The sequence below is a fragment of the Peromyscus californicus genome, unplaced genomic scaffold (assembly GCF_007827085.1).
Source record: "Peromyscus californicus insignis strain IS unplaced genomic scaffold, ASM782708v3 Scaffold_7__1_contigs__length_154581171, whole genome shotgun sequence".
NCBI lineage: Eukaryota > Metazoa > Chordata > Mammalia > Rodentia > Cricetidae > Peromyscus > Peromyscus californicus.
Genome location: NW_026294595.1, coordinates 110,888,916 through 110,913,326, shown reverse-complemented (window position 1 = coordinate 110,913,326; position 24,411 = coordinate 110,888,916). Strand labels below are relative to the sequence as shown.

The window sequence follows — 24,411 nt, the reverse complement described above, 5'->3', positions numbered from 1 at the left end:
AGCAATTGTACCTTCCTCTTTCTCTTTCACAAAACAGAGCATGAGAGTAATAATGGACACTATCCAAAGCTGTTGGGTAAATCAAACATTAGAGATAGTCAATAGCACATAGCTGCATGTAAAGAATAATTTCATCCTTACAGAAGCTTTTATTTTGAAACTTTGGTGTCTTTTAAACTCTTTTTGCCACCATTTCACAAAAAGTATCTCTCCCACCTCTTATTTTTAATTCATGGGTTCTTGTAGTATTTCTTCTCACTTCCAGGTCTGATTCAAGTCGCTATATTTGAGTATAAATGCAAAGGCAATGTGAATGCCTTTTTACATAACCCTGTATTTAGACTGTGGAAAAGATAGTTGGAGTTCCAGACATCAGATCTATTATTATGAAGCCTGTTTGTTAATAAGCTTCCTGGAAAATGTGCTTCCACATCAAACCTGTAGCTGAAATTTGAGAAAGCTCTACAGGCCTGGTATTGACCTGTCATACCACCATATGAATTACTTCTACACTCAGCATCTTCCTGTGTCAGGTCAGAGTGAGGATCTTGGCCTCTAAAAGAAGAGGGATGGCTCACTGCCATGTGGAAGTAGAATGTGCAGGCTCTGAAAACAGGAAAACACTCCATTAAATTGAAGACAATCCCTTGAGTTGTGTATGCATTCTGACCCTTCTTCTTCCCCCACAGATAAGCCAGGCTCCCTGTTACCTGCAGACAAGTGACTAGAGAAGGCAAAAGAACAGAGTGCTATTCCATTCCGGTAGAAAATCCTAGAAAGTAGGAGGGCAGAAGACAGACAGTCAGTGTCCATGACATGTTTCACAAATGAGAAAGTCTAACCCTATGCTGGGAGCATCTGCCAAGGAGGGGAATTAGTAAGCTTCAATTCAGTGCCCTGAAATAATGACCATAGTGGATCAATTATTTATTATCATATGTAGTTCTGTTTACCAAAAAACTCTGAAACAAAAGAGCTAAAAACACAATCAAAACTACAAAACTGCTGAAAGAAATAAAGAAGATGTAAATAAGTGAATAAATGGAGAAATATCTGGTTTCCATAGATTCAAGATGTACTATTACTGAAAGGAGATATATATATATATATATATATATATATATATATATATATATATATATATATATATATATATTCCAAACTGCCTACATATTCAATGAAATCCTATGAAAATATTAGTGGTGAGTTTTGAAAAAAAAACAAAAACAATTCTGGCTGTGTTATGGCCCAGACATAGACTACCTAACTAGCAACCATAAGGTCCTAGATTTCATCTCTGCTAATAAAGAAAGCAAGAGAAAGGTGGATGGAAGGAGGGAAAGAAAGAAAAAGTCATATGTAATCTCAAAGGGTCCTAAAGACCTGAATTTTACTCTTTAATTTCAATTTTGTATTTTATTTTTATGCATATGAGTCTTCTGCCTACACGTATATCGGTGCACTACACGTGTGCCTGGTTGCTGTGGAGTCCAGAAGAGGGCATCAGATCCCCTAGAACTGGAGTTACAGATGGTTGTGAGCTGCCATGTCAGTGTTAGGAATGGAACCCAGATCCTCTGCAGGAGCAATTAGAGCTCTTAGCCAATGATCCATCACTCCAGCCCCCTAAATAAAATGCTCTTGAAAGTAAGAACGAAGTTGAAGTACTAATAGTTCTCAGTCTCAAACCTTGCTACACCACATAATAAAAACCAAAATAGTCTCATGCTCATGTAAGGACACACACTGAAGCCCACAGAATAGAATCATCCCAGAAATAAACTGGCAAAGGTGCCAAGACTATTCACTGAGAATAACAGCCTTTTCAATCGTATGAGAAAGCTGTATATCCACATACAAAAGGATGGAGTTAGACCCTTCATTTATGCCATATATAGAAATTAACTCAAATGCATCAAAGCCCTGAACGTAAGAGCCTCAGCTATGATGCTCTTAGAAGAAAAATACAGGGACACTTTATGATATTGGGCTTGGCAATAACTTCTTGGATATGAAACCAATGGCATGAGCACCAAAAGAAGAAGAAGAAGAAGAAGAAGAAGAAGAAGAAGAAGAAGAAGAAGAAGAAGAAGAAGAAGAAGAAGAAGAAGAAGAAGAAGAAGAAAAGAGATGAGAAAGAAACAACTACCTAAATTGTAAAAGGTAAAGATACTACCTAAAGTTAGCCTTTATAATATTTGCAAATTACGTTTGTGACAAGATGTCAAAAGAATTTAAAACTAAAGGCTTCCAGTCTGAGGAAACAAGATCAGCTGAGAAGTTGGCCAAGTGAGGTAGCTGTGGCTTGTTCTGTCTCTCTGATCTTCCAGCATTCACCCCAATACCTGGCTCAGGTTTGATTTTATTAATAAGAACTTTTAAGATTCATGCTACAGGTAAGTACATTTTCTAAAAGTTTAAACATACTGGAGAGTGAGAACTCAAACTCCAGTTAGTACATATAGTTTTATCTTCCAGTAATTGAGCATTTGTAAGATTCTTTCTTAATTAAGACAGCTGACATAAAGTCAGTCCTTTGTAGGAATGGTACCTACTTAGAGAAGCCAAGACACAACAAGAACTCTCAAAACAACAGAATGGTAGAGGTAGAAGGAAGCCAGACAGGCCCTCTCAGTACAGAAAAAATCCATAGACTCAGCAAGGTCAGTTACCTGACAAAGGCTGCTTTGTTGCTGATGGCAGAGACTGGACTAGAACCCAGATGGCTGAACTCACAATCCAATGCTCTCTCTACAGTATAATCTCATTTTCTTTGCACTATGCAGCCTCAGGCTTGACATCACATAACCACTCTCTGTTCTGAAGGACCTTGCAACTCTCAGTTTGTGTTGCATAGCAGTATCACCAGCCTCGCCTGAGAGCTTGTTAGAAGTCCAGAGTCACATGTCCCACACCAGACCTGCTCAAGGGAAGTCTGTGTGCTTCAAGATGCCAGGGGCTTTGTGTGCAGAGCATGCTGTAATGAGCACTACCTAACAATACTGGTTTTCAACCTAAGTGAAATCATCTGAGAGAGGTTTAAAATGGCCACTGCCTGGGGTCCCTGGTGGGGTCCTTCCTAAGCTACTTTTGAGATAAGTCTGGGCAGAAAGGCCTTTGTAAGTGCCCAAAGACACCACGTCTCTGTAGTCGATTTCTAAAGTGCTAACAACAGTGAAGGCTTTTTTTTTTATCAGGTTTAACTTTTATGGTATGGACTAGTATTCTTTATAACTGAACAACCTTCAGAAGACCCTTGTTGAGAGAAGTAGGATGAGGGGATATATGAAGCACTGGCAATTTTCTAAATGTGGATTTTTTGTTTTTGTTTGTTTTGGCTTGGGTTATTTGTTTGTTTGTTTGTTTTGGTTTTTTGAGACAGGGTTTCTCTGTGTAACAGCCCTGGCTGTCTTGAAACTCACTCTGTAAACCAGGCTGGCCTGGAACTCACAGAGATCCGCCTACCTCTGCATCCAAAGTGATGGGATTAAAAGCATGTGCCACCACCACCCGGTCTCTAAATGTGTTTTTAAAATAGATAAAGAGTAAGTAATATAATTTGTACTGGAAATATCTAAGTTTCTGGAGTTGTGGGTGTGGCTTAATGTTATACCACTTACCTAACATATGTAAGGTCCTAGGTTCAATACCCACTATAGAAAAAAATAAAAAATAAACAGAAATGACACTACTCTATTACTTAAATCATTGGCATTACTGCATAATGAAATCCCACGAAGTAAAATTGTGGCAAATTATAACTATAACTAAAGAGTGAGACTCAATAAAACTGTAAGTTTTAGCAAGATAAATGGATTCAATAGGCCTTTTACCTGAACACAGTGGATAAACTATATATTCAAACGCTCTTCTGAGTCCAGGCAAATGGCTCTCAGATTTTTTGTCCTAGAATGGAGAACCAGAAAAGCAGCATTTCCTTCAGGAAAGTGGAGCTTTCTTATTTTCAACCTGTTCATAAGACCTTCCTGTGGACCTTGCATGGCCTGGGAACCATGGCCTCACACACACTCCTAGGACAAAAGCAATATTTAACCTCACATTTCTCAGTGCCTTTTGTGTGAACTATGTAGTCGTAATATAAAAACTGTTGTGGTACATTTGTGAAAGGAAAGATAATATTGTTTGAGTCTCTTCTGGGGCATGTGTCCTTTGTGGGTCCCAGGTTTGTCTAAGATATTACTTGAGGAAATGGACTTGTTGATCATCTTCTTTAAAGAGGCAAGGTAACTCAAAAAATAAATAAATAAATTCTGTGTCCATATTTCTACATGGGTCCCTGCTGTTCTGTTACTGTGAAAAAATGGTTTAGAGGACCAGATGATCAGGTAAATGCTCCAGACTCCTGCATGCTGGACTTGAACTTGCTCTCTGAGATGTTTGAACAAAATCATCAGATAAATATGCTCTATCATTGCCCCATAGCACATCTAGAAACATAATAAAGACCACAGAAGTACTCTTTATCCTGCAAATCGATCATTTCCCACATTTTATACTGTTTCTTTTTGTATAAAACAAAGGAACGAGCCTACCAATATGGATTTAAGGAAAAGGAAACATGTTTTTCCTTGAGAAATGTGTATGTGTATTTAAATTTGTATATATTGATCAAGTCTATATTCCTCACAGAAAGAATTCATTGATTTTCAGAAATAGCTTGGGGTGGGAAAGGGAGTCAGGAGTAAACCAAGGGCACAAGGTCTGGAGTGCTCTGACTTCTGCTTATGTGGGAGTTACATATGCTGCATTTTTATTAAATGCAAATGGAGGCCCAGAAGGCCCTGGTAGACTCAGATTTGTCATTTCCCGCAATTCTTCTGGGTAATGCTGATGCTGCTGTTCCAAGGTCTCTCTTTGAGGGCAGGAAGAGAACTCCAGCACTACGGCCGCAAGTTTTGCTGCACTTTGAAATCAGGCGGAGAGCTTTACAAGTGAGGGATGTGGTACCACCCACAAAGATGCAACTGTCTAAGAAAGGGTCCTGGCTTCAGGGATGAGCATAAATAGGAATGTTTCTTACCATTTAGTATGTCTACAAGAGACAATTTCAACAATTGTGAAGATTTTTTGAAAATCCAGATTGATAGAACAACAACAAAAAAAAAAAAAAAAAAAAAAACCGAACAGGAATTAAAGTTGCACACACTCAAAAATAACGTTTTGTTGACCAAATTTAAAATAAATGTGCTGTGTCTTCTAGTTTTTAAGAGAAATCAAAGAATTTTGACCTTCAGCATTACATATTAACAGTCATTCACACATCATTTACTCAGTTGCTTGTTTTTGGATTCAGGATGATAACTTGTGCATATACTACCCATTTTGCTATTAACTTTTCAAATGTCACAACTGAGCAAATGTGATAGAACAAGGTATTTCTTTTGTCTCAAAGGGGAAAAAAAGAAAGGCAAATTGTTTGAAGAAAGCTGATATAGTTCTTCCCATGTCCTACAAAATCTGAATTGTAGGCGTATTTTCCCTTAAGCATTTTGCTTTCAGCATATTGTGTGTTATGTCCCTACAGGACACACTTACATTCTATGTATTGTATCACATACCTAGTGAGTGGGGATGTCACCCTTGCCAGCTGTTACTGTCTGTCCAACCACTGGAGCTGACATGGAAGATGCTATAATGCACTTTTTATATTGAAGGCAAACTTTATAATAGGTAAGAATGGGCCTTGCTTTCAAATTCTTTACCTAACAGCTGAGTGACAATGGGCAAGTTAAAGTTACTTGGCCTCTCTGAGTATGTCTCTCCTTCATACAAAGAGGAAATAATGCCATGTATCTCCAAGTCTAATTGTGAAAATCCAACATGGGAGAAACCATTGCTAATCATCTCAACATATAGTAAGTGTTTAATTCATGTTAATAGCTAGAAGCTCCTTTAAATCATTTATAGCCTGTCACATGTCTTTTTACTCCAGCCATTCTGAAGCAACCTGCTCACTTCAGTTAAACTACTACCTCTGATTTCTGACATGGTGGCTCAAGGGCTTCTTCCATTCTAAGACAGGATATAGAGGCAGATAGATTCATGCACCCATCTTCATTCTGTGAATGGTCCTTTCTGAAACAGTCCTCACAACTCCACAGAGTGAAACCATGGTGGCCACAGATAATCACCCTAACATCACATCCTTGAGTTGGTAACCAATCCTCTACTATTCTCTCCCCAGTGTTTGTGATTTACTGTCTTAGTCCTTGTTCCGTTGCTGTGAAGAGACACTATAACCATAGCAACTCATATAAATAAAAGCGTTTAATTGGGACTTGCTTACAGTTTCAGAGGTTTAGTCCATTGTCATCATGGCAGGAAGCTTGATGGCACGCAGGTATGCATGACATGGTGCTGGAAAAGGACCTGAGAGTTCTACATCTGGATCTAAGGCAACAGCAAGAGAGAGACACTGGGCCTGACTTGAGCTTTTGAAACACCAAGCCCAGCCCCAGTGACAAATTTCCACCAACAAAGTCATACCTCCTCCAACAAGGCCACACCTCCTAATGCTTCTCAAGTAGTGCCACTCTCTATTGACCAAGCATTCGAATATATGAGCCTGCCGGGGCCATTCCTATTCAAACCACCATACTTACTAAAAGAAACTACACTACTATTGGGGGAACCCGGGATAAAATGTGAGGATAGCATGTGAAAGATTTGAAGAACAGCATTAAATTCTACCTACTACCAGTTAATTAGATGATTGAATTTTGTCTCATGAATCATGGGGTACTCCCTTCCCCTAAAAACAGTTCTTCATTAAATGAATAAAGTAATGAACTGAGATATTTCCTTAGTCGTCAATGATGCCTGGTCAGTGAAGAAGCAGTCTTCACATAAATAAGAGTTAATACCCAAGAACAACTTTCCATTTCAAGCTAGCTTTAACCTCAAGCTGGTCTGGGTGACCTCAGCCCACCTGCCTTGTGTTGCAAGCTGGAAGAACAGATCCATAGGAAGTTGGAGAGTGAATAGGAAGCCTGCTTCAAGATTAGTTTCCGTGTTCAGTGACTCTGTCGGTATCACAGTGATGTAGGGAGCGGAGTAGAGTTTTTTCAATATAGGATGAAATCTCTATTTCTACAAAGTTCACACAACTTCCTTTAAAATATTCTACTTTCTTGGAATTTGTGCAAAATATGACTTTATATTTAGTTAATAAATGATTGGTTTATTTTGGATCCCACATCATTACCAGTACTATATAATTTGTTGAGGCGTTTTTCTTGTTTGTTGTTGTTGCTCTGGGTTTTGTTTTTTTTTGGGGGGAGGGGTGTTCTTTGTTTTTTGGCTAGAAATCTTCATGATACCTCCACTCTGAGATGTTCTGCCCAAACCGTCATATTTTCCAGGAATAGCGTTCAAGTTTCATCCAATTGCCCCAGCCCAATTAGTCCAGTGGGGAAAATGTAGAAAATAGATGTGATAGTTCAAAATCCAACTGAGAATTCACATTTTTCTGGGAGAGTACCGGTGGTTGATCTGTCTGGTTTTGTTGTGACTACAGACCCAGATGTTTTTAGCCACTTGACTGACAGGTGAACTGATTCTCCACATACAGGATCAGAATTCAGGTATGGAGTTTAAAGGTAGATATATCCTAAAAGCACCTTTTTTTTTCTTGAGTCACAGGAATTTTTGCTTCTGACCTCTTGATAAATATTTAGTGTGACAATGTGAAGCACATTCTTGAGGTACAGAGGAGATGTTGTTTTTGAAAGGGAAATGTAAGGTCTTATTAGGGCAAAGCTGTTAATTACACACTTCATTATTGTCAAGGTTAATACAGACAGTGAGAACAGAGGCACTTTTTCATCCCTTCCCCGGGAACAAGGGGAGACAGCTGTTCTCCCGGACAGATCCATTAGCGCTTATCACCAGCCAACAGCCTGCACAAGCAGCACCATGAAATATGGCCGCTGTCACCAGGAGCCAGAACAGATGCCAGCCAGTCCAGGTTATAGCAGAAAGACAATGAGAACCCCAGATTCAGATGCAAATAGATTGCCTGGCATTGATTTTGAATGCTTGGAGTTTCCACAGCATAAAATTCACTGATACTCTTGTAGTTATTGTATTATTGATCTCTCTGAAATTGCACAAATCTCACTTAAAATAAACATCAGATGCTGAGTATAATAAATAGCAGTCCTTCTGGGTGATGCCTGGTTAAGCCACATTGAACAATTCTCCATGTTTGGATTTCATTATTGTTGTTTTGATGGTTATGATTCCATAAGGGAAACGAAAGTCAGCAAAAGTAATGTGGCTTGGGTTCTCATTTAACTGGTTCTCAAAAAGGCTTCTGTTGTTTTATGTCTGTGTGTGAGAGAGAGAATGTGCTGGAAAGCTGTTTGGAATAAACATTTATACTTTGTGAGTATCCTGCTTATTAACAATGAATTAGGAGTTCAACTACAACAACAACAGCATGTGTTTCTGTTAAGAATGATTTGCGTACTTGGTCAAAATCATTTTTAAATTCTGAAAAATAATACCCAAGAAAAGAAAAGCCCTTAGTTAGAGCATGCTTTACGTTTCTTGCTTGTTTCATATGCTTTAATTTGTGTTCTTCCCATGACTAAGTTAATTTTTTTCTTTTCAAATATCAACAACCACACATTCAATTTGCTTGGACCTAGGATTTATTTATCTGCAACACTAAGAATTATTACAGCTTCATACCAAGACTATGCTAAGAAAGCAAGCAGACCTGAAACGGCATGCTGGCCTGACTGGGGGAGTCTAAGAGCAAGTGTGAAATCTTTAAAATCACCATTTGCAAATCGGAAAATGTATGTCACCTTCATAATGAATGAGAAAGTGTTAAACAGTACAGCTCCCCAAACCAATGCAAAACACACACACACACACACACACACACACACACACACACACACACACACACACACACACGTATCATACAGTTTATAAGTGCAAGTCCAAGTTTTAAAGTAAAAAGCAAAAAAATTACGTGTGTGTGTGTGTGTGTTTACAAAATCCTGGATCCTACTATACTGAAAAGCATTTTCATTTCAAAGGTTCCCTGAATACAGGGAATCTAGAATCTAGAAAATGTGTGATTGTATTGCGTGGACAGTGTGAGCTACAGGGCAGCAGCCATGCCACACCTGTGTGAGCTTCTGAGCAGTTCAGCATCTCAGGTTCTCTCCAAGAGAACCTATTGAATCTGAATCTTCCTTCCCAGCTCCTTGGGCTGACTTGTGTAAACACTACTGTCTGAGAAACCAGAGCCTGAATCCTCCCACTGAGGAAAGGCCTCTGTCAGTTTTTACTGTATTTCTAGTATCCTTTCTTTTCACGTCCATCTTTCTATTTAAATCTTGAAAGTCTAGGTGCGTTAATTTTCTGATTCATACATTACATTTGTAAGAAGGGGCTGATCATGTTCTTTTTGTTCTAACGAAGAGTATTTGTTTTATGTAGCAAATATAGTTAATGTGAAATGCATCTTCCTCTTAAATTTAAGAAATTTGGAGTTTGCATCTTAAGTTACTAATAGTTTTATTTGCTGCTTATATCCTATTTTGTCCCATATATGCAGCCGCAGCCAAATTCTATTGTTTGTAGCTTCCTTCTTTCCCAAATATTCAGCTTAGCTTAAAATTTTGCTGAGGAGATAGTTAAATAAGAAGAATTTATTAGCACTTAGCTAGTGCTTTCTATTACAGGAATCATTTCAACCAATTTATATTATGTAATTTATATATTATTAAATATAAATAATTGTGATCTTAATCCTAAAAGAAAAGTATTGATTCTTACTACTTCATAGATTAAGAAGTCATGCCCACAAAAGTTTAAGCAATTTTCCTGGTATCGTACAGTTTATAAGTGCAAGTCCAAGTTTTAAAGAAAAAAGCAAAAAATTACACATTTTTTTAAGTGTTGTATAACTTTGCATAGGGAGATGTAAATAAACATCTGTTCATATAAGGTACCAACTACAAACCAAGGAAATCATTCTACCTATGTCTAGCTTGGTAAGTCAGTGAATCTAACTGGGTTACTTATAGTATAGGTGTGGGGCTATACACAAGGGCAGGGTCAAATGTAGGCAACCAAAAAAGACTTTCCACACCCCAGTGACTGCTAACTGCCTATCCTCAGAGATGGGGTTCGGCCTCCTGTGCTGCCTTGTGTGTAGCACTCCAAGCCTTCCATAAGTGGGCCCAGCCTGAGATTCTCATGTGGGTAACCACAGCTGCTTGGGCTTCAAAAAGGTAGTGTCCATGTATCCATGCATGGAGAACAGAGTTCCACAACAAGAGGCTTTTCTTATCCTTTTCTTCAAGTAACATTTCTCTCATAGCACTGTTAATATTACTCCTTTTACATCAACAAGCAGATGGAATTCCATTCATTGTATTACTCCCTAAATTTGTATGGAAAGTAAGCATTTCTCTAGATACGGTGGCAAGTACATAGAAATAGCAGACTTGGCAGTCCTGAGGTCATAGGTTAACTGTATGCAGCAGCAATGACCTCTATTATCCCACAGAAATCCATTATACTAAGGGGGTACAGGAAAAGTACATCAGTTGGAAATGTAGGAAAGCAGGAGATTACAGACAAGTAGGAGAGGAAGTGGTAGGAACAACGTGGTACCAGATTAGCTTCAGAAATATAAACATGCCTTAATACACATAGAGATGGATAGATTCTTAGGTATGCCTGTGTTAGTATACAAATGTAGATTCTCTAGTTCTGCTCACTGGGAGGGCCTAGAAGAAGTAATACCTCAGTAGTGATGAAGAACACTCATAATCCCAATTTTTAAGGCCTTTTACCATTGTCAGAAAATTGAAGGATGGCTTCTTGGAGAAATGACTATTAAAGCCACCGAGGAAGAGAAAAAGCAGGATAAAAGCATAACACTTTATGCTTATGGAGAATAGTGCGGTGCTTTACAGTAATAGGAAGAGAGGTTGTCACCAACATGAGAAAACCTCTTGTGACAAAAGCCCCAACTGTTTGGATGACAATGCAAATGGCACAGAATTCGATCACAATGCAAAGGACTTAGTAAACGCCTGTGAGTCCATCATTCTGATATAAACAAGTGACTGACTGAATAAAAAAAATAAATAAGGGCAATGCATAAGTGTCCTACACAACTCCAATGCTTTATACAGATATGCCTTGTGCAAAGAGGTGGAGCTTAACCCCTCCTGCCACCCCTCCCCCCACGGTGGGCTGCATTTTGTGTCTTGGTAGTGGACGGAAGGAAGGAATTGTGAGGTAGAGCTTAGGCACCTGGCAAATACAACTTCGCCTAAGTGACCAAGGTAACATTATCAGTAAGAAGCCCTGTTGACAGTGTGCCCCAGATACATGTGATGAAATTGGTACTTTACAGACTTCCTCCCCAAAACTTATTACACAAGTTTAACCATAAGGAAAATATCAGACAAATCCAACTGAGGGACATTCTGAAAACATCTGTTCATTGCTCCTCAAAACTGCCAAGGTCATCAGCAACAAGGAAAGTCCCAGAAACTGTCAAAGAGACTCAGGAGACATAATCAATAAATATTTATTTCTCACGGGTGGGACCAGAGCCCTAGGAGGAAGCTTATTAGGATAAGGGCGGCATTTCATTAATAGTAATGCCAGATGTTAATACATGAAACACTGGGTGAGCGGGTATTTGGGAATGCTCTGCCCAGTCTCTGAAATGTCACCGTTAAAACTATTCTAGAATAAGTTTATTTAAGAGGAAATAAGTAAAAAGAATTTAATCTAAGACTTTTGACAGAAAAAAAAATCCCTGTGTTTCAGCATGAAGTTTGAGGTGCTTTTCTGCGGCTCCCAAGCTCTGGGACAATTTGGTCTTCTCCCTACACCTAGAGCTTTCCTGTTGTACTAACCATGATGATTTTGAACTCCTTGCTACTTGCTCAAAAGCATTTTTCTCTTAAAATCTTGATAGCCACTCTTTGTTCTTTGTTCTTTGATCCACCCCCACATACACTTCACTGCAAACCGTGTAATGACAAGCCAAGACACAGCTGACTGGTTCTGTAAGTGACTTGCTGTTTCTTTCTGTTCAGAACCTCATATTCCGGTGTTATTTAGGTTTATTAAAGGGAACAGTTTGTCACTAAGAGCCAGGCACAGTCACATCATTACCAAGCAAAATCCCAAATTCAAAGATGGTAGCACCCAGGTGTGGCCACTGCAAGGATTGTGGTTCAATACTTAATAATATCACGTTGGATTGCAAACTAAACCACGTAATTAATCCCCATGTTGTTCCGTAGTCACAGTTTCAAAAAAAGTCTTCTAGAATCTTCCATGAAGTCTTATAGTATCAGTTACAATTTTCTACTTGTGTTCATATTTAAGAGGCAATGGTTATTGGTTTTATAAATCATTTGAATAGTGGATTTTAAAATAACAAATCTGTTTTAAAAAAAAAACAAACGTTATAGACTGTTAAAATTTATATTCATCAGTTCATTGTTAGAAGGTGCCCTTGAGTTGAAATTACTACTAATATGACATATATCTCCAAACTGTCTTCTACCAGCCATAGCCAATGAGGCTTCTTTTTGCAGTGGGCAGTGGTTACTACAGAGACTCATACTGATTAAAATGCTGAGAATAGCCGGGCAGTGGTGGCGCACGCCTTTAATCCCAGCACTCGGGAGGCAGAACCAAGCGGATCTCTGTGAGTTCGAGGCCAGCCTGGGCTACCAAGTGAGTTCCAGGAAAAGGCGCAAAGCTACACAGAGAAACCCTGTCTCGAAAATCCAAAAAAAAAAAAAAAATGCTGAGAATAATTGACTGCTGATTGCTCAGCCCCAAACAGGCTATCTACATCGCCCACTTTAAGACCCAGAGAACATCACAGAAAAAGGAGAGGAGAGATTGTAAAGGATGGAGGATAAGGAGGAGTTCTATGGAATGCTACCTTCTGGATATGACATGGCCAATCCAGCGCTGAATACATAGCAGCTATGGCACACAAAAATAAGACATGAATAGGTGAAGGGCTAGTTGTGAGGAAGGAAAGTCTGTAGGAGTGGGAGGGGACAAGAGAGGGAAACAGGGTGAGTATATTTACTATATATATATATATATATATATATATATATATATATATATATACATGTGTGTGTATGTAATTATCAAAGCTTAAATTAAAAGTAATTCTAAAAGAAGGTGAATGTTTGTTTTTTTATCTGCAAAACAACATGAAAATACTTCTCTCTAGTCTAATGCAACAACTAAGCACAAATTAGCAAGCCCAGATTACTGTTGAATATTCGAGTATTTTTCCAGTGAAGTCAGGCAACAATTGTTTCTCTACTTTTTTTTTTTAACTAAAATGTTCCTCTCATGTTTTCTTCTGTGGTTTAAACTGGATGAAAGAGAGGCAACTATACTCTAGCAATTATAAAGCCAGAGATATTTTCTTAACAATATTCCTCCTATTATTCCTAGACAATCGTCAGAGGAAATAAATCCTGCAAGGAAACCTCTATTAATGGCCTACTAGAGGATTTTGACAACATCTCTGTGACTCGCTCCAATTCCCTAAGGAAAGAAAGCCCACCCACCCCAGATCAAGGAGCCACTAGCCGTGTTCAAGGCCATTCAGAAGAAAACGGCTTCATCACCTTCTCACAATATTCCAGTGAATCCGATACTACGGCTGACTATACAACTGAAAAGTACAGAGAACGGAGTCTCTATGGAGATGACCTGGATCTATACTATAAAGGCAGCCATGCGGCCAAGCAAAATGGGCATGTCATGAAGATGAAACATGGAGACGCTTACTATCCCGAGATGAAGCCTTTGAAAACTGACCTGGCCAGATTTCCTGTCGACTATCACACACACTTGGACTCACTGAGCAAACCTCGTGAATATGGTGACCTTAAGTGGGGTTATCAGCGAGCCTCTAGTAGCTCCCCTCTGGATTACTCATTCCAACTCACGCCTTCTAGAACTGCAGGGACCAGCAGGGGCTCCAAGGAGAGTCTGGCATACAGTGAAAGTGATTGGGGACCCAGCCTTGATGACTATGACAGGAGGCCAAAGTCATCATACCTGCATCAGACAAGCCCTCAGCCAGCCATGAGACAGAGATCCAAGTCAGGCTCAGGGCTTCAGGAACCCATGATGCCATTTGGAGCAAGTGCATTTAAAACCCATCCTCAAGGACACTCATACAACTCCTACACCTACCCTCGCTTGTCCGAGCCCACAATGTGCATTCCAAAGGTAAGGTCCACTGCCTCTTCTCCACAAGTGGCTGATGATGCTGAGGAAGTTCTAGTTGTCCAGTCTGGAGAGCTTGCTGCTTTTGCAGTGAGAATCAGTATCCAAATCCTACCTTATTTTCCCATGAGTCCCATAATCAAAGGCTTTACAACAAGGCCCATATGTCATTATAATCAAAATTTATCTTTTGATATCTACTACAGGATTTCTGATTAAAACAAAGGAAATTTGTATTTAATTGAACAACTTTCTGACTTACTAACAATAAATGCAGTCTGATCACATTTACTAAGTTCTGTGTTGAGGGGTAAACAACTGTAGGTCCTTACAGGGAATAGAATAATAGACCCAATTCTTTAAAGTTCATGTGGATATATAAAAAAGAAAAAGAAATATTCAATTCAAGGGACAGTTTTTTCATAAGAGTGTGCTCTTTTACTCAATTTTTTGAATTCTTAATAACACTTTTTATATGAACATTTTCAGTGATATATAGCATCTAATTCCTGGACTACTATGTATATGTTTTTTTTTCATAGTGCTAGGAGTCAATCATAGAATTGTAGGTATGATAGGCATGCACTCCATCAGTGAGCCATCCTATGCCCCAAAGTATACTCTTTTAAATAAGGCTGGTATAAATTTTCTTTGAAAATTGACCGGTCCACCATATCCCACACTTTGAAGAAGGCTGTGGGAGAAGTACTAATCCGTGGTTAAAAGTACACCATTCCATGAGCATGTAAGCCACTTAGCAATAGCCCAGAGAGTGGTTGATTTGTCCACACATACAAATGACTTGGCACCCTGCCTGTACAACTGAAACAGAAAAGAAGGATTTGAGGATGCATTGTGGATCCCCTTGAGTCTCAAACCAGTCTAAGTGGGGCCATGAGAACTACCAGGAACATCACCTACATTTGTACCAATGCTTTCTCCTCAGCAGATTGTCTCTTAACACAAGCAACCCTGCAGGGCCAGCCTGCCTGCAGCCATCTGCTTTATCAACTGTAGTCAAATTTTTTTTTCCTTTGTTTATTATCTAAGATGTTAAAGAGAAGTTATTTGGGCAAACAGGAAATGACTTAAGCTACACTTTTTTTAAATTTTATTTTATAATTAATATAATTTTCCATATCAGCCACGGATTCCCCTGTCCTCCCTCCTCCCACCCCCCAGCCTTCCCCCACAATCCACCCCCCATTGCCACTTCTTCCGAGACAAGGTCTCCCCTGGGGATTCAGCTCAGCCTGGTAGATTCAGCTGAGGCAGTTCCAGTCCCCTCCTCCCTATACCAAAGCTGAGAAAAATGTCTCAGCATAGGTCCTAGGTTCCAAGAAGCCAGCTCATGCACTGAGGAAAGGTCCCGGTCCCACTGCCTGGGGGCCTCCTAGACAATTCAGGCTAATCAACTCTCTTACTTATCCAGAGGGCCTAGTCCAGTTCCATGGGGGCTCCTCAGCCATTGGTTCATAGTTCATGTTTTTCCACTAATTTGGCTATTTGTCCCTGTGCTTTTTCCAATCATAGTCTCGATATCTCTTGCTCATATAATCCCTCCTCTCTCTCTCTGATTGGACTCCTGGAGCTCCACCTGGGGCTTGGCCGTGAATCTCTGCATCTTCTTCCATCAGTCACTAGATGAGAGTTCTGTCATGACAGTTAGGGTGTTCGGCCATCTGATCACCAGAGTAGGTCAGCTCAGGCCTTCTCTCGACCATTGCCAGTAGTCTATTGTGGAGTTATCGTTGTGGATTTCTGGGGACCTCTCTAGCACTCTGCTTCTTCCTATTCCCATGGGGACTTCGTTTATCATGGTATCTCTTTCCTTGTTCTCCCACCCTGTTCCTGATCCAGCTGGGACCTCCTGTTCCCCTAAGCTCTCTTTCCCCCGACCCTTGCCGTCCATTACCGCCCCCCCCAAGTCCAGTTTGCTCATGTAGATCTCATCCATTTCTCTGTCATTGGGCAATCCCTGTGTCTTTCTTAGGGTCCTCTTTACTAGGTAACCTCCCTGGAGTTGTAAGTTGCAATCTGGTTATCCTTTGCTTTACATCTAGTATCCATTTGTGAGTGAGTACATACCATGTTTATCTTTCTGAGTCTGGGTTGTCTCACTCAGGATGATTTTTTCTAGTTCCATCCGTTTGCCTGCAAACCAAATGATGTCAGTGTTTTTCTCTGCTGAGTAGTACTCCATTGTGTATATGTACCACATTTTATTTATCCATTCTTCAGTTGAAGGGCATCTAGGTTGTTTCCAGGTTCTGGCTATTACAAATAATGCTTCTGTGAACATAGTTGACAGTTACTCTGAACCTGATAGAAGAGAAAGTAAGAAGTAGTCTTGAACGCATTAGCACCAGAGATCGCTTCCTAAATATAACACCAGTAGCACAGACACTGAGATAAACAATTAATAAATGGACCTCTTGAAACTGAGAAGCTTTTGTAGGGCAAAGGACACAGTCAGCAAGACAAAACAGCAGCCTACAGAATGGGAAAAGATCTTCACCAACCCCACATCTGACAGAGGGCTGATATCCAGAATACATAAAGAACTCAAGAAATTAGACATCAAAATAACCAACAGTCCAATTAAAAAAATGGGCTATACAGCTAAACAGAGAATTCTCAACAGAAGAAGCTCAAATGGCTGAAAGACATTTAAGGAATTGTTCAGCATCCTTAATCATCAGGGAAATGCAAATCAGAACGACTCTGAGATACCACCTTACACCCATCAGAATGGCTAAGATAAAAAACACTGAAGACAGCTTATGCTGGAGAGGATGTGGAACAAGGGGAACACTCCTACACTGTTGGTGGGAATGCAAACTTGTACAACCACTTTGGAAATCAATATGGGGATTTCTTAGAAAATTGGGAATCAATCTCCCTCAAGACCCAGCTATACAACTCTTGGGCATATACCCAAGGAATGCTCAATCACACCACAAGCTACACCTTAGAAGAAGTAAAGGACCTGTTATTTTACTTCCCAAGATAAGAAATTAGAAGTGTATTCTGAGAAAAGAAGGCATGAAATAGATACCTCCAGTTAATATTTAAATGAGCATAATGTTTTTAATTGAACCATGTTAAATGTATTTGAATGACCATAGTTAGGGTATAATAAACACTTTTACTTCATTCTTCCCACAGCAATTGCTGGACCTAGGTCTTAAAAGCCAATAGCCAACAGCCAAACCCACATAGCACCTATATATGTATCCTGATACTGGACTTAATGAGCACAACTGTAGCACAGACCACTTTCTATGAGTACAATGAAGAGAGAGCACCTTCACAGTTCTAGAATCAAATAAGCATGTCAATATGTTGCATTGCTAAGTCAAGTCACATACTTAGAATTCAGTTAAAGAATGTACTGGACATGGAACACACTCCTATAATCTCAGTACTCAACAAGCTGTAGCAGAAAGATCACAAGTTCAAGACCAGTCCAGGCAACAGAACAAGTCTCAAGGCCTAGTGACCATCTCAAAATAAAGGGCCAAGATGTGGCCAAGTAGTAGAGTGCATGAATACCCAGGCAGGGCCCTGGATTCAGTCCCCAACACTACCAAACCAGTTTGTGTATCTGTGGTACATCTGAACAAACATGAAAGAGCTGGTTTGGGTCAATGTCTTTGAGAAAACACTGTTGAAACACAGCACCTTTCAGCTCTGGGGCCATTTTTGACCCATTGACATAGCTAGTCCTTTTTTACTTATAAGTCTTGAATTATGAGACTACAAGCCTCTTTTGAAAATTGACATGTTGGCTTGGTATCCCCGGACCCACCTTTTCACACAGGATTCAAAATAAATTGGCTGGAAATAAAGCCTGCCCCCAGTAGAAGGGATGCAGACTCTGCAGTTTGGTTCAGGTCCTGTCTAGTCCACTTCACTCAGCCCTACAGGACTTTGGGATTTAGCATGACCAGTAGCAAGCCTTGCCCACTCATTTCCCAGAAGAGAGCCCTGTTGTTTAGAGAGTCACATGACACACATAGAATTTCAATTAACTGTCTATACATGAGGTCTAGACTCAAGTCTGGCATTTCTCCACTCTAGCTCTTTCCCATTGTGCAGGCCTGTGTTATTTCGGGGGTCCAGCTGAATTTTCAGATAAAATCCATGATAAATTTCAGGGCTCTCCAGAACTTAACACTAAGAGGAAGGAGGCAGAGCCAAAAATGGGTATTTGCTTCATTCCTGCAGACTTCCAAATATAAATCAAAACAGACCTCTTGCCCTCAAGTCCAGCTTTTCTGAAGGCCAAACACAGTGCATCAGCAACTGTGGCTCAGGAAAATTATGAACATATTCACACATGAGACTGTCTGCCATGAGATTTTCAGCATTGCTAATCAAGGGTTCCAAAGGAGCAAGCTGCTGCTGCTCCTGTATCCCCCCAAAGCCATGAGAATTGATGAGCAGGTTTTGTGGGAGGGCAGGAGGCGGGAAGCATGTTGGTAATTAAAACACTTACTTGATTAAAAATATAACATCTCTCTAAAAACAGTTAGGTGCCTCTGTCTTTAGAGCTGCACTCTGCAAAATCAACCAATTGCATTTGGATTTCCAGCTGAAGCAAGAAATAGTTATCACGACTCATATAATTTGGCTTTGTCTCACGACAGTTTCTAGGGGAGGGTGGGTGATGTTCACATAGTAAGAAGCAGCACAAATCCCATGCAGCAAAAATAAGGAGGGTTATGTATGTGTATGTGGGACACCAGTTTGATGTCTTGTCCTTTAACATTTTTTATTTTAATTCTAATTCGCAGTGAAGAATAGTGTAGAGTAACAGCAACAACAACAAAAAAAAACCTACCTCACTTTTCTTGTTAGCATGACAAGAATAGGAATTGTCATAAAATCCATTGATACTAACATTTATTCTCTACTTTTAAATCTTGTTTACTGAAACTAAGCAGATGAAACCTTGAGGTGGGAAAGAAAAGACAAAGTGTAGCACCACTCTCATCACAAAATAACAGAAACCGGCAAGGAGAGTAAAAGAATGCTTCCCTCTCTCCCCAGAAGACACCTCTACCATACAGCAACCTGGCGGACAGCACCGTCATCTTGGGTTTGACGTTGCTCCTTCAGTGCTCTCCAGGGACCAGGCAGATAGATGTTGGCTCATGTGTCTTGTTGCCACCAGAACACCCTGGGGTAAAGCCACTGAGAAGTTCCTGATGCAGTGACAATTCAGTGTTACACCAAGCATTTGCTGTGTGTCAGATACTCGTGCTTCTTCGTTAAGCCTCACAACAAGCTTTCTTGCCCCCACTGAAAGTTAAGGAATAAGGTTTGGGAGCCACATTAACATCATGCTCATTCAGTTCATGTACCAACTAGGGTCAGGATGTTTAGTTTTAATCCCTGGGATGCACCCCCCATAACACACAGGGAGCTTCTGAGAGTACCAAGCCTGTTGTCAGCCTTTGTGAACTCTTTCTAGCACTAACGTAATGATGTTGCATCAGAAGTTATTTCAATATCTGGGTTGCCTCATCCTCTTTCATTCAGGGGGTTTCTTAACCTTGACACTACTGATGTTTTGTCCCTGGTTATTTTGTTGTTGTGAGGGGTTGTTCTGGCATTACTGAATATATAACAGCATTCCTGGACTCTTCCTTACTAGACAGTGAGGGTTCCCATTCTTCACTCATAATAATAAAATATTTGCAATAACAAAACATGTCACCCTTCACCATAGATAAGACTATATAAAATGAGTTCCAGAGGTGACTGCTACAGCTGCCCTTGATCAAACACTTTCAAGCAATTAGGGACTGAGTATGGGGAGATAAACTGCTCAAATTTGATTCATAATACTGCCATTTACTAACTGGGTGACTGCTTAACTGTGACTCCTACTTAACTATAAAATAGAGATAGACAGTTCCTGCCTCATCATGTCAGCTGAGGGTTAAACAAGGTCATGTCAGAAGAGCCTGCTTATACATGTAGCTGACATGTCAATCTCTATATTGACATACAGAAAGTGGCTATAATATGAGGGTCACTGTGTGAAGTGACCTAAGCACAGTGAGAAGTCTTCTGCAGACATTGTCCAGTGCAGTCCTTATAAGTCCAGAAGAATTCAGGCTCCTTTGTTCGGCAGTTGAGGAAGCTGAGATTCCAGAAAGCTGTCTTTATGGGCTTCTCCAACAATATGAATGCAGTGGCTGAGCCAGGGTTCAAAACTACATCCCTCTGACTCTATAGTATATGCTTCCAGAACATTCTTACTTTCCTAGAGGAATTCTGACGAGCAAAAAAGTGGATATGAGGCTTTCTGGTCAAGACATACATTGCTGGATGACCTCACTTTGCTGACAAGATTTGTGTCGACAAGGAAAGCTCTTTGTGCCTTCAGTTCAGAGTATGCTCCAGATGCACCTTCTGTTCATATTCATATTCTAGAAATATGAATTATGGGTAAATACTAAAACAGCAAGCTGCAAAGAAAGACTTAAGTGAGTCGATCTGTAAGACTCTTTTACGAATTTACTCTACCTTGGGTGATTGCCTTTTTGGAATTTCTTAAAAATAGCCAGATTTTGTCACCAAATTCAGAAGCATTCAAGGCCTAGTATTTTCTGAATTTGAGTCCTTACATGCTATATGAGCTTGTCTGTGCCTCTATTTCCTCATCTGTGCAGTGTTTTAGTACTCTGAGTTTGTGATGAGAATTCAGTAAGATTAATAAACATCAAAGAGTTAGCACATGGCAAATGGCATTAATCCTTATTCCTGGGACTATTTCTAGTTAGAAAACATGTTATCATCTTGGCAAAGTCAGTCATAAATATTCTCTTTTGTGTGTTTTTAAACTGGAGGAACAAATTATATCATCCTACATAGTTCCTCTTTATGGCCTTCCCCATACCTATGACTGTCGTCATTTAGAGATAAAGGTCACAGAAGTCCAGTGTACTTGGGTAAATACCTCAATACCATATAAAGTCTTAGCAAGCATCATGAAAACTCTGATCCTACCACACAATGTTTACTTAACTCTCTAGCGCAGTGAGTCTTTCCCTATCCTGCCAGCCAGCTTCCAAATAATGACCAGAGACTTCTTATTAACTATGAAAGCTTGGCTAATAGCTTAGGCTTGTTCCTAACTAGCTCTTATAACTTAAATTAACCAATTTCTATTAATTTACATGCTGCCACATGTCTCATGGCTTGTTACTTCACCTCCTACATGACTTGCTTTCTCTACCTCTCCTGCTGTCTCCTCCCTTTTTCTTCCCAGTGTCCTCTGTGCCCTGAAAATCCTGCCTAACTATTGGCCATTCAGCTTTTTATTAAACCAACCCAAGTAATGTATCTTTACACAATGTAATCAAATATCTCACGACACTCTAGAATGAAAGTAAAATTCTCAGATGCTTCACAGAAACCAGAGGCTAAGTGAGAGCTGTCTACACATCTTGACCAGTTTACCACACCATCTTCTATACACAGGATAGCAAGAGAGGCCAATGCCGTTGTTCTTGGTGTCTCAAACAGATGGCATATTAAGATGGTCACAGTTTCTCTAGAACAATAGGTACATAGAGAAGTGTGCAAGCTTATCTGGGACTTCCTCTGGAGTCCCTGGAGTGACTGCTTGGCTGACATTTGGCTTTCTCAGGGAGGAAAATCACTGTGACCTATGTGCCCAGCCTTCTGGAACCACTTGTTCAGTGGCTCACTGTTATTTGTGTCACTGTCACACTCAGACTCTACTTTTTCACTTTTAATTTTTCCTGTGGACCGCCTTCTGGGAACCCATTAGGAGTCTGATGCTTCATGCAGTGGCAATGCGACTGGAGCTCCAGGGACTACACCAAGAAACTGAGTGGGGAAAGAAATGGAAAAAAAAAAGAGGATTACTAAATCACTTCACATAACAATGGGTACCACTGCCTTTACCTTTGTCTACTTTCTGTACGAGTCCCTGTAGGGTGCTCACTAAGGTACATAAAGCATGAAAAAGAATGATGCCATGTCGTGTTTAACATCTGCCCTGCAGGTATGACTGTAAATATCTCTTATATATGAACATACACATCTTCGCAGGACTGCTCTTGTAGTTAAAGTCAAGTCATATTTTGGTCATTATGAGTAGTTTTCTTTATTACTAAATTAAAAGGTAAAGTGAGTCTAACCTAGTATTGTCCATCCCTAATTTTCTCAGCATCCTGACACATGGTGAACAATATTCTGAAGCAAAGAGCCAATCCCCATGGGCTCAGAGTCCCTGAACATTGTCTAGGGCACTGAGGGATGGTAAGGCAGAGAAACTGCTGTTGAATGGAGGAAACTTCCGTTAAGTTAGGAGAAGCAATTACTGTGGCTAATTACATATGCCAATTCAGAGGTAGAAGAAAAGCCAGAAATATTATTGTGCTAGAGTCTGCTCATCACAGATGTAGTCATTTAGAACTACTCTCTGCCTGTTTGCAGAGGTCAGTAACAGCTTATCTGAACATCCACAATGTGCAGCTACCATTTATTTAGCAAGTCAGGAAAGACCTGTCTCTTCAGGATCCTTATTATGAGATGTATTACAAGTGAGATTCCAACTCAGTGGTTTAGGGAGATTCCCTGGCCACTTGTTTAAAGTACTGAACAGTTTGCTACTGCGTATGGTTTTGAAGTGCAGCTAGTATGTCTGAACATCCAGTATTTAACCTACTTCCCAAATCCCCTACCTCAGCAACTTAAGGAAATGCTTCAATGCTTCTAGCGTCACAAGGGCTGCTCATCACCACTACTGATTGGCAGCACTCACCTCTTTGTCAAGTTGAACATCAGCTTGCAGTGTAACACGGATCTTAAAAGGTCTCATAATAAAAAAAAACCCAGAGCCAGATATTGAGGTGAAAGCTGAAAGATCGGAGAAGCAAAACAGCCAGCCACTAACTTAGTTCTATGAAATCCTCAGCCTTAAGAGAGTGAGTTCCTGTTTCCTCCACGCCTTATATACCTTTCTGTGTCCTGCCGTATTACTTCCTGGGATTAAAGGCATGTGTCACCACTGTCTGGTTCTGTTTCTCTCATATAGCCCAGTGTGGCCTTGAACTCACGGAGATCCAAATGGATCTCTGCCTCCAGAGTGATAGGATTAAAGGTGTGTGCCACCACTGCTTGACCTTTATGTCTAGTTTAGTGACTGGCTCTGTCTTCTGATCCCCAGGCAAGCTTTATTGGGGTACACAATGCATCACCACATTGTAGCATGTGCTATATGCCTCTGTCATTCAGTCAGAGTAAATGTGAAATGTCCACTATGAAACTGACACCTCCAGTTTGTAAATGAAAGTAAGCACCAGGAAGAAAACTCATCATATCAATAAAAACCAAAGTTTTCCCTTTGGCAGAAGCAACAGTAACTACTTTGTTAGGGTTCGATGGGAGGTTCCTTAATGCCCTGCAGTGAGACAAACTCAGAAGACAGCAACTGACTGCAGGCTCAAGGATGGAGGTGCAGGAGCCTATCAGCCTCAGGGAGGGCTGTACAGCAAGCCTGTGAGCAAGCGGGACTCACCATCAGCAGTGTTTCCTGCCTCTAAAGGGGAAGAAACTGGAATTACAGAGCACAGCAGGAGGGCCACCAGAATGAATGAGTTGCCTTTTCCTAATTACCAGTCCCTAAAATGTCTCTGTAGGGAAAGGGCACTAGAGTCTTCCTGACTCTCTTACGGATGCTCATTTTCCCTTTCCAAAGCCAAGGCTGGTCCTGTTAACATTTGTCTTTCAGTCAAGTCAGGAAAATTTAAGATGTACATTCCATGCTCAGACAATAGAGGGCTGTGATTCTCTTTTATCCCACTCTGATTTATGTAGAGCAAGCAACACCCCGTTTGCCTTTTCCCTTTTTTTTTTTTTTTTTTTTTTTTTTTTTTTTGGTTTTTCGAGACAGGGTTTCTCTGTGTAGCTTTGCGCCTTTCCTGGAACTCACTTGGTAGTCCAGGCTGGCCTCGAACTCACATCCTTTTCCCTTTTTTGCGATGAGCAATCTCTTTGTTTCAATGTGTTCCAAAAAGGTGTATTGGAGCGTCACAACTAAGCCCTGGAAGCAGCTGTCTCCCTTCCCTATAATCTCCATCC

At 40.2% G+C, this 24,411-nt stretch overlaps 1 protein-coding gene across 2 annotated transcripts in view; it reads left to right on the top strand.

Annotated features, from left to right (window-relative positions):
- Positions 1-24,411, top strand: part of Pak5 (p21 (RAC1) activated kinase 5) — a 296,008-nt gene that overhangs the window by 244,275 nt on the left and 27,322 nt on the right. For both annotated transcript variants that reach the window (XM_052726001.1, XM_052726002.1), the window contains exon 4: positions 13,501-14,286. In XM_052726001.1, the coding sequence (XP_052581961.1) occupies positions 13,501-14,286 (786 nt within the window). The remainder of the gene's footprint in view (positions 1-13,500; positions 14,287-24,411) is intronic.